This window comes from Morone saxatilis, unplaced genomic scaffold (assembly GCF_004916995.1).
Source record: "Morone saxatilis isolate NCDOM2014 unplaced genomic scaffold, NCSU_SB_2.0 Contig0, whole genome shotgun sequence".
NCBI lineage: Eukaryota > Metazoa > Chordata > Actinopteri > Moronidae > Morone > Morone saxatilis.
Genome location: NW_023339650.1, coordinates 2,570,056 through 2,581,091, shown reverse-complemented (window position 1 = coordinate 2,581,091; position 11,036 = coordinate 2,570,056). Strand labels below are relative to the sequence as shown.

General features: G+C 39.0%; 1 protein-coding gene across 1 annotated transcript in view; it reads right to left on the bottom strand.

Annotated features, from left to right (window-relative positions):
• Positions 1 to 2,354: 2,354 nt before the first annotated feature.
• Positions 2,355 to 11,036, bottom strand: part of si:dkey-225n22.4 (collagen alpha-1(XXI) chain) — a 67,361-nt gene continuing 58,679 nt past the window's right edge. The window contains exons 26-31 of the mRNA XM_035654270.1: positions 9,837 to 9,869; positions 8,411 to 8,557; positions 8,085 to 8,139; positions 6,380 to 6,574; positions 3,006 to 3,083; positions 2,355 to 2,542 (exon numbers count right to left, since the gene is read on the bottom strand). Of these exons, the coding sequence (XP_035510163.1) occupies positions 2,355 to 2,542; positions 3,006 to 3,083; positions 6,380 to 6,574; positions 8,085 to 8,139; positions 8,411 to 8,557; positions 9,837 to 9,869 (696 nt within the window). The remainder of the gene's footprint in view (positions 2,543 to 3,005; positions 3,084 to 6,379; positions 6,575 to 8,084; positions 8,140 to 8,410; positions 8,558 to 9,836; positions 9,870 to 11,036) is intronic.

The window sequence follows — 11,036 nt, the reverse complement described above, 5'->3', positions numbered from 1 at the left end:
GCGCATATGATGTACTGTGATGTGCAATTACATAATGACACGGTGGTGAGGTATGGACTGGTTATTGACTCTCGTGAAGTAGGTGTGTGTTTGTGCTTGTGGGAGTTAAAGTCTTCAGTGGGGTGCGAGCGAGGGATAAACCCACTTGCAATAAGGCTGTGCCTATACTTGTAAATCTGGAAACTAACGCTCTGTGATTAACACAAATTGATTTTGGATGGACTATAGAATGGAGACGGTAGTTTTAATTATCCAACTAGCTTAAAAAATGTTAACATAGCATGAAATTGCTAACATGCTCTGCAGGAGTTGTGTAATTTTCCACACCAAATTTGAAAAACATTGACAGACAATTGTAAAAGTAATCCATCCAGTCACATTGTGGGTCTACTGTATAACTAAGCAAATTCCATATTGCCAATCTGAAATTTTTTTATATTTTAACATTTCTGTTGAGCACAACTTTCTTAAAAGAGCTTAGTTTGGGCTTAACATTACAATGGCATACCAAAAATTCTTAAATAAAAACCAGCATTTAAATCATGGAACATGCTCACCACTCTGCTGCTCTAAGTTTCTCTTTTTCATTCACTAATTATTTCCAATCAATTCAACTGTGCCGTTTTTCCTTGTGTGGTTGGTTTATTGTCACTGAAACTCAATACTTCCTGCAGATGTTTCAAGTTAAAAGCCTACCAGGAACGTGATAGATTATGCCCTTTGAGGCGCTGGGAGGCTTTTAATGTAAAAAATCAGTGTCGGTATTGTGAATGTATAGTTTGAAATCAAATTAAAATTAAAAAACAGCAATTAGTACTATGAAAAATTACAATGAGGTTATCAGAACAGGTAGAGTGGACATTTTGGCTTTGCAACAACAAACAGCATCAGCAGCAAATTAAAAATGGAGCATATCAAGAAACAGGGAGGTGTCTTACTTAAATAAGGTCAAATAGGCTTAACAAAATGGAGGAATTGGAAATAAAGGCCTGTCAGTAATATAGCTCTGCATAAATCTGCAGTTAAGGTAAATGAAGGCCACTATTTGAGAATTTACAGTAATCCACACAGATAGAAAAGCTATGCAAAATAAAGTCATATAATATTGGTAAACAAGAAAACAAATATGATAGGTACAAATAGACAGTGACAGGATTCTTACAACCCTCTGTGTCACAGTGATGGATTAGAACAAACCATGCTCCGCTTACAATAGGTGATAGAAATATGTTTTTCCACCAGCAGGGATTACATGTTGTGGTTGGAGTGATTTTAACTAAGAGTTTTTCTCATTTATTCATAAACTTTGTATTTTTAATTTTTTTTGTTCTTATCTTTGACCAAACAGCCTAACTGTTAGCTAACCTTTCACAAGACAGTCATGTGAAAATTTTCTGTTCTTACATTGTGACATATACCAATTCATTGTCAAGGAATGTACTGTACTTTTCACATAATTGGTAGATATACAGTCATTTCTCTGAGGCAGCGCTGCACTGAGGGCAGAAATAACCTCACTGGTTGATATAAAGCTTTGGTGAAACAGAGAGAAGCACATCTTTCAAGCACAGCATGAAAGCTGATTCTTGTTCCACTTCTGTTGATCATATGCAGTTTTTTATCACAGTCTGGAATAAATTAATAATTAGAAAATAATTACTTGGTCTACTTGAATTTTACTTTGTCTCAGATCTCAGATCAAGCTAGTATCTTTTTTGCAACATTAGCCCAGAGAGGAAAACCCAAGGTCTTCCTTAGCTTTATTAAAATGCATTAAGACATTCTCATTTATATTTTATACGTTTTGTTGAGTAAATCTGTCAATCTGGCGTGTTGCGTTTAAAATTTAATCAGGCTGCTGGTGAGGTTAGCTAGCATCCTGTCTTGTTAGCAAAGCCTTCAGTAATATTGCCTTAAACATAAAGAGTAACTCACGTATAAGAGGAGGTAGCTATTTCAAATGTTATTCCAAATCCTAGTTCTCCTGCTAAAATTAAAACAAAAATTAAACTAAACTATTTTGGTGGATTAGACCTCGCCGTTTAAACCTGCTATTCAAACGTTGCAAGTGTAAAGTAGCCATATTAGTCTCTCAGAGTCTCAAGTCGTGCTAGGTTGCTAGCCTGCTGACCGTCTTTGGTCATGAATTCCATAATCATGAATCAATGCCCTTCTCATTTCAGTTTAACTCAACTAATAGGGTTGTTGCTGCCTCCTGAGCAGCTGTTCTCCAGACACTCTTTGTCAAAAAGGAGTCAACAGTCACACACGTCTCTGTAAATCAGTGATACAGTAAATTGCTTCCTCTAAACACTCTTTAAGTCAACGGCAGCCCCTCCCACGCTGCTCTTTCCTCAGATGTTGGGTCCTTTGCTGTAATGTTCTCTGAGGTTGTATGTCTGATAACACATGGAAACATCACAAACCCCCGGAAGACCCGGATTGCCCCGTTTACCAGGATCTCCTGGTGGCCCCGGTTTTCCGGGAATTCCCTGGTTGCCTGGGTGGCCGATTCCATCGAAGCCACGAGGACCTTGAATTCCTGCGGTGATAAGGAAGTTACTACTGTTACTGGTATTTCTGCTTCATTTTTGGAAAGAAAGTTGGTTCAATTAAATTTTTACCATAGCTCTTGTGCTATTAGGTTAAAAATAGTGCATGCTGGATCATAAATTACATCTACTCTTACTGTACAGGAGGGGTTAATAAGATATTATAGCTTCCACAATGAAACACAGCACTCACTGTCTGCCCTCACCTACCAGGCTGTCCCTAAAAGTACTCCCTGAAAATGAAGTACAAAAAGGGTCCACCAACATATTAATTAAAGACATAAGAATACAAACAGCCTAGATGCATTTCTGTCAGAAGTGCACTCATGCACAACCCTGAAAGCTCAGATGTCAGACTGTGGTCAGGTTGCTGAAATAGCTATAGCTCCACAAAATGGCTTAATGGTTGAAGATGTTTCAAAAATCAGGCTGATAGATGGGCTTTTTACACACCTGGCTGTCCAGGTGGTCCTGGAGGTCCGCGGTAACCTTCTCCCTTGCTGCCTTTGAGCCCTCTCGGTCCCATGTCACCTGGGGGCATAATATGTCTGCTTTAAAAAATAGCATTAGAGCTCCAATAAATGAGCTGTCAGATTGAGAGCTGCAGAAGCCTAAAGGCTGTGTTCCCTCCAAGCAAGCTGTGTTAAGTCCTGTGCAGTGGTAGAATCAGCAGCCTTCCATTAAAAGGTAAAAGTTTATTTTCCTAATTCTCATCATTCTTTTTTTCTTTTACAACCCTATTTAACAATTTTTAACCAAGCTATCTAAAGTTCTTAGAGTTTTGGGTAACATTTATATCCATTATGGAGGCAGCTTCAGTGATCCTGTGGAGAGAATGGGACATTGTAACACTGTCAGACACCATTTATAGGAAAGTTCTGTTTTTTGACAGCCATGACACATGGCACAAAATTCTCTGCAGGACACGTAGTAACAGAACTGAGAGCTCTACATGGGCACAGTGGTGCTTTGTGCTAAATGCTAATGTCAGTATGCTAACAAGCTTGCAACAACAAAACTAATATGTTAATGTTTGGTAGGTATAATGTCTACCATGTTCACCATCTCAGTTTAGCGCAGGGATCTCAAACTGCCAGTCCAGGGGCCATTTCTGGCCCTCCATTCCCCTCCTTCTGTCCCGAATGTATAAAACTGCTGTTTGTGTTTTTTTTTGTTTAGTATGGTGTTAATAATGAAATATTTTTAGAATATTGTTCTTTCTTGTGGTACTGTTAACTATGAGATGACAATACCAGCAGTGGCCCCAAGCCAATTTGAGTTTGAGACCCCTGGTTAAGCTTATTAGCTTGCTAACTTTTTTATTAGCACTAAACCCAAAGTACAGCTACGGATGATGGGGATATCATTAGTTTTGCAGGTATTTGGTCATAAATCAAAACATTGGACAAATTGAGAATTTGACATGATTGTGGTCATGAGGATCAGCCAAGTGATTTACACATCATCCTGTGGGAATGTCTGTACCAAATGTCATGGCAATCAATCCAATACTGGTTGAGACATTTCACTGAAAACCAGAAATGTCAACCTCCTGGTGGCGCTAGATGAAAAGTCAGAGAATCACTAAAGCCATGGATATTTTACTGAAAACTTTAACCATGATCACAAGTCTTATTGCTACCATTTCTATCTGTGGCATTCCATTCCGAGCACACCCTCCATTTAGCCTTCCTATCTGACCTTGACTCAAGTCTGCCCAAACTGTTCTGTCCACCTCATGCCATCTGATTTGAAACCAAACTAGTGCTCTTATAACTACCACTCTTGTTTCCATGTAAATCTTTCCTATTTCAAGCTTTATCTAAGTTGCCTTTTCTTGACTATAAACATTTATGTGTGGTTCATTAAAACTTCTGAACTTTGTTGAACTGAACTCCTACTTTGTTTTCTAAGAGCTTGTTGCTGCCAGGAATAAACTCTCAAAGGTCAAGAGAGTAGATGATGAAATTATCCATCATGCCAAAGACTTCTCTAAAACGTCTGACTCAACACAGTACTCTATTCTATTTCAAGACATCATGTGTTCCTTTTTCACATGTCCTTACCAAATCCATAATCGGAATTGTTAGTGCTTAAGCCAGAAGTCGGTTGTACTACCCAGCAGTTGTTAGTTTAAGCTGGAAATTGATATGTCATTGACCAGACGTTGCTATGTGAGCAGAATTGAGCTTCAGATGAACTTTCAATGTTCTTGATCACAACAGTACACTGTACAGCATATCCTACTAAAAGAAGAAAGTTAACTTAAACCTCCAAAAAATGCAAAATCACTCAATACCACGATAATTAAATCCAACCTAAAAAATTAACTGTTTAAGAAATAACTCAGTTGTTTGGGTGAACTTAAATTTGTGCAGTGCAAGTATTGGTGATATAATTCCAGTTTGTTCCATTTACTTATTTCCTTTAAGGTGATTTTATATCATTACAAAAATACCACTATGCTATAATCTTCAGGTTTTGCAATTTATGTCGTGACTATTTAAGTTTATGAGTCATCACATACCTACCTATGTATCAATTCTTAATCACATTAAAAACATGCACTAATAATGAGATTAGATGATCTACAGAAAAGTAATTGGCACAATAAATTAATATTAAATTGTTTTTATCATACATCAGTTGTTTTGACAAGTAATAATAATTTGCTTTAGTGGAAGACAACTGAGTAAATTCAACTTGGTGGTGCATCATGCAAGTCTTACTACTTCTGGTAAATTCTGTTAACACATTTCAAATAAGTTTGGGGAAATGCTGCATGAGTGTTATGTACTAGCTAGTTTTAAATTCAATTAAATGAATGGAATTAGTACAATTAAGCTAATTTATGGGACAGGACAGATATATATATATTTTAGTGTTATGATACTGTTACTTTCAAAAATTACATTATCTGTACCAGATACTTGTTTGTGTAATGTATAGGTTGGCTTTCAGTGACCAACAATGATGTCATACCAACCTTGGCTCTAATTCATCATCACCGTGAACACGGCATACAGTAAGAATTGGAATCTGTGTACTGATTGGCTCATAAAAAAACAGACTCCAGTTAAAAGCTTAAAAGGGCATTCCAGTGATCTGGTTTTGTACTTCTATAAAGTTTAGCTACTTGCAAGAAACAGATTAAATGGATAGAATCCATGCAGCAGAGGACCTAGTGCCCCTTTAGAAGCTATGGATACTACACTTCCACTCCTCCTTGATAGTGTCTTCCATTAGACCTTCCCTACCTGGTAAATTTTAACATCTTTCAAACTTCATGTCCCCAGTTTGAGACACAGGTTTTTTGATAAAACTCTAGTCCAGCTCCTCCAAATTTACAAGTGGAAATCATCCACAGCAGTGGAGTGGTACAGTTTGGTTTCTTTCACAGCTGATTAGCCACTCCCTGTCTTCAAGTGGTGATAAATCATAGACAGCTCATTGAGATGGGTTTGGATTCAGTATTTGTTGTCTTTTGCTCTGCTGACTTTCACTGATGTTCGCTTGTTTAATGATCTTGTTTTATGGGGTACAGTGAACATAAACACATCCAATTTGTTCGTCGTTGACACTGTTTTGATTTTAATCGTTGATGAAAGCAGTAATAAATTTTGTCCTAGCTCTTGTTCATGAAGTTTTGTTGTTATTTATTGTCTTGTTTTCGTCAGGGTAAAGAGACTGAGAGATTTTTGTCACAGTTTTAGACAGTGGATCAAGCACCACTGGCTCAAAAGGGAGCATTGAATACAGATATAATAAACCTGTCCTAGCGTGGTGATTAATCCCCTTAAAAAATCCTACATTATGGGTAATATCACCTTTGAGGCCTACAGGACCCTGCATTCCAGGGGGTCCTGGGTAACCGGGAGAGCCACTCCTTCCAGGGTAGCCAGGAGTCCCCATGGAGCCTTTGGGTCCTGGTGCTCCTGGCTCGCCTGGGGGTCCCTTCACACTCTGGCAGTGTTCACACCTAGCTGGGGGAGCCAGGCTCTGGAGCAGTGCTGGAAGTTGATCTGCATGGCACAGCAAAAAGGTGATTATTAATCCATTAGTATATTATTTATTATGTTAAAACTCCAGTTTGATCCCATATTACTGTAAGCCTAACCACATAGAAAAAACATATACTCAGTGTGCATATATATTTATTCATTCTAGAAATGTGTCATTAGACATTTTCAGTTCTAGGATTTCTGTGAAATATTCAGGAGTTCTCCTATTAGGTTCCATGAATATAACCAGGCCAGGAGCCTGTGTGCTGCAGACATATTGGGTGCTTTTCCATTCAGCTACTCACACACTCTCCTCTCCTTGCTCTTCCAGCCCATGACCCCAAAATTGATCCAGGTTGACCATCATGGAGGATGTTTCAATTAGATCTACACCCATAAACTGGCCAATATATTGGCTGATATTTGTTGTGTCAACGCAAATTGGGCTAACTACCTGGAGGAAAATAAATAACTGCATTCTTGTGTTACTGTTTTTTTCACACTGAATGCTTATTTTACTTTACTAAGTTCATCTTTGCTCAGTTAAGGAAAGTGAGGGGGTCCAAATATTTGTCATCCACAGAAGCATAGTTATTGGCTCAGCAGGTAGAGCAGGTCATCCACTAATCAGAAGGTTGGTGGTTCCAAACCCCCGGAGCAAAATATTGAACCACAAAATTGCTCCCGCTGCTGAATGCAGTAGTGTAGTGGTTCCTGGAAAAGTGGGCATACTTTTAATTTATGCCCCCATTTTTTGTTTAAAGCGTCTGTCAAAGCAAAGAATAAATGCCCTGTGTTTTAAACAATATTATAGACTACTCTTGAATATTTAGTTCACCTAAAAAATGTGCCAGTAGTATTTGCACATTGTCACTGAACTTCTGCTGCTTAACTTCAGGCAGTGAGGATCATTATGAGATTAACATAAGACACAGGAGAATCAATACTGGCCCAAAGACGTGTGAGACAACTGCATGATTATGGATTTGAACAGAAGTATTCCTTATTCCTTACTCCGTCCACTCATGAAAATTGGACAATTATGTCATGCCCTCCCTATCCTAGGAAAAAAAACCTCACAGAATACTACTGAATGATGAGCATGCGAGGGGATTTAGAAGTGGATATACCCAGTGCTGACTGGAAAATAAGTGGGTATACTCCATTTACCTGTGTATACCCTGCACTACACCACTGGCTAAATGTGTACATAAGCTACTTGCTAACAGGTTAGCTTTGTAAGGTGATGTAAGTGTTGTTTAGGCCTGTTAGCCAAATGGAAAGTACCCATAGTTTTGCTTAATTTGCTTTAGTATAAACACTTTTACAGTCACATTCTTAAATAAATGAAACTATCCATTATATGTTTAGATTTAACATTCTAACACTCTTTTAATGAAAGTGTTAATGTGCACCTCTACGTCTGAGAGAAGCTGTTAGCAGCATTTGGTGTGTATGGGGAGGAAGTTTCAGACTTTAGCTTTCTTACTCTGGTTCTCAGCAAAGTGACATAAAACAAACATATACTTACTACGCAGAACATCAGTGCAGAGCTTTAGAAGATGTTCATCTGAGGGAGGCTTGCCCTGCAACACACAATTACACGTAGATTCAGCTGAATCAACTGTGGGACTGGGAAAACCTGTGATTGAGTATGCCTACAGATTTACAGGATCTTCACAACGCTCCATCTCTGTCTTCACATAGCCCACACACACTGACAGCTGTGCCCCATTATTCCCACACATAACTCCCCCCCATCCCAGGCAGGAAATCACTAGCTGCTTCTCACAGCCAATTTGTTCTATTTTTTATTTAATCCACTGAGAGGAGATGGTCAGGATGAGGTTCACTCACAGGTTTCCCTGGATAACCGGGTTGGCCTGGTTGCCCTGGCAACCCGTCCTGGCCAGGAAATCCCCTGGGTCCAACAGAACCCATGTGGCCCATGTCCCCTTTCTTTCCTTCAGTCCCCCTGAGGCCAACGTCACCTGTCACTCCTTTCTGAAGAAGCAGGAGGGAGGACAGAAAATCTCAGGTTACAAAAGGACAGAAGGTGAAACTGAGGCTCATTTTTCAGAAAAAGAGTACAAGAAATTGTGTGAAACTGTGTGTTTATGTTCTTTCATATAAGTTAGCATCATCAGCATGTCCAGTTTTCTAACTTACTGTAAAGTTGTGTTTTTGTCTGTGGAGCTAGGTTGTATTAGTTTGTGGGTTTACATTAACAGAAGCCTAGCATTTCCACTATATAGTATTTCCCCACTGTATTGAAGCCACTCTTGCATGCTAACAGTGTTTAGGCCAACATTAGCGGCTCTGTCCTGCTCTAGAACAAAACAACAGTCTGATCATATTATGATCAGGTGTGTAGCAGGAGGGGTAAACTCAGGTAAACTTGTTCTATCCACCTAAAATGAGAGCAGTCAGCAGTCTCCAGCTACAGGGGCATTTCCAGAGGGGGGGCCTGGGGTGGCACTGGCCAAATTTCCCCCTTGCAGACATGCCAACTTTATGCCAAAAAAGCACAAAAGCCATGACGTTTTTGCATGTGGTATAAAAGTGTTATTTTTGTCTAGTATATTTGAATATTTCTGCATACTGGGATCCATTAGCAGTGTTGAAATCTCATAAATTGGGAATCCCTGGAAAGCTGAGACACATATTTCATGCCAGCCCTGCATAAGTCACTTGTGCCACCCCAGTTAAAAAAGTCTGGAAACACCCCATACAATCAAGACATGAGAGGCTGCTTCTGTCTACCTCTGTCACAAACAAGCATGCATTGTTACAAAGATTAGCCAACAAATCAAGCAATAAATCTTGTTAAACCTGTCAGGTGTAGCAACAGTAACTAAATCAAGTGGGATTAGCAAATAGTCAATTAGCTACACCAATTAAATCCATACACAGCAGTCCAAAGTTTTTTACTGTTTTTGTTAGTGATCATGAAGCATGCTACAACAGCGTGTGCTTGATAAATGATAAATGATATCACACAAAGGGTACAGCATTCACACTACTGAGGGAGGCTATATCTCCATAAATTGTGATTCTGTAGACAGTACAGTAAGTGTTTGATATTTCAGATGTGTGCGCCTTTAGAAAAGAGGTCTTTTGTGATGTATATTTTTGCCCAGGGGGGCAGATTTCCCCAGGCCCGGAGGTATTGGCTCTGTAAGTCTTCTATAGCAGCCGTGCAGCCTTGACAAGGCTTCTCACTGTGGTGCAGAATAAGACAGAATGGATTATATCTAATACGGCAAAGTCTAATTCGACAAACCTCTCCTTTCCTTCCCCTGGGTCCCACTTCACCCTGGCGGAAGAAAGAAAAGAGAGCGGGAAGAGTAGGGAGGAAAAGAGGAGAGGGAGAAATAGAGAAAGACAGTTAGAAACTTCTGCTTACATATCAAAGGCTGAGTTAGTATGTCAGAAGAGCTGTGCTCGCTGCTCTGCATTGCTGATGCAGAACCGCTGTCTTTTCTGTCAAAGCCGGTGGCTTACAAAACATTTTAGATTGGTTATTGTAATGTATTCTCAAAAGGATTTTTTTGTTTTGCTACTTGTTGTAATGTGATAAAATATGCATCTGTGGTTTTGTCCTTAAAAAACACCATCCACCGGTAACACTCATTTTGCAAGGCTTTCTTTGTAAAATAACATTCAAGGACATATTATATCTGAGGTTGTGTTCCATTTCCTTTACAGTGCTTCCTCTTCCCCTTCTTTTACATCCATTTGTTCTCCTTTCCTAATAAGTGATTTCATCTGTCCTAGAGACATTTCCTCCTCTGCTACAAGGAAACGTTGTCCGAGGAAACACAGAAACCTTGGTCTTTTGTGCCTGTCATACTGTTTTACATTCAAGCCGAGTTCACTCTTTCAACTCTTCTGTGGTTCGCAGTTATGCCCTTCCTACACTGGATGCATTTCAGCTAGGTTTTTCAGTTGTCAAACTCACAGATCAGAGGACACTACAATTTTACACATTTTACACAAAATACACTCGTCAGCACTGACCACATAACAGTCATCGCTCCACTCATGCTTACTCCCCCCATTAAGCTGCATTCCCATGGTTTCAGGCAGACAGCAGACAGACAACACCTTGTAGACGGCGTGGGAAAAACAAACAATCCGTCAGAATGGCATGACGGCAAAATTAAACATGCATGACATTATGTTACTATGGTGATGTCGTAAAAAGTGGAATAAAATATATAAAAATAATTTTACATAACATCTGGTTAAATTCCTTAAGTTTTTTTTTCATTCAACAATTTTTATTGATTTTGATTTTCCATTAGTTTCATACATTCATTTGCAGCATATGTTGAAAGTAAGAATATTTACAAAAAAGAAAGGAGTGCGCGCCTCACTCTGATATTGGTATCTCATTTAATGGTATTTGCAAGTCCTCATAATACTCTAGGAAAGGGGTCCAAATTCAATTCAATTAAATTTTATTTGTATACCGCCAATT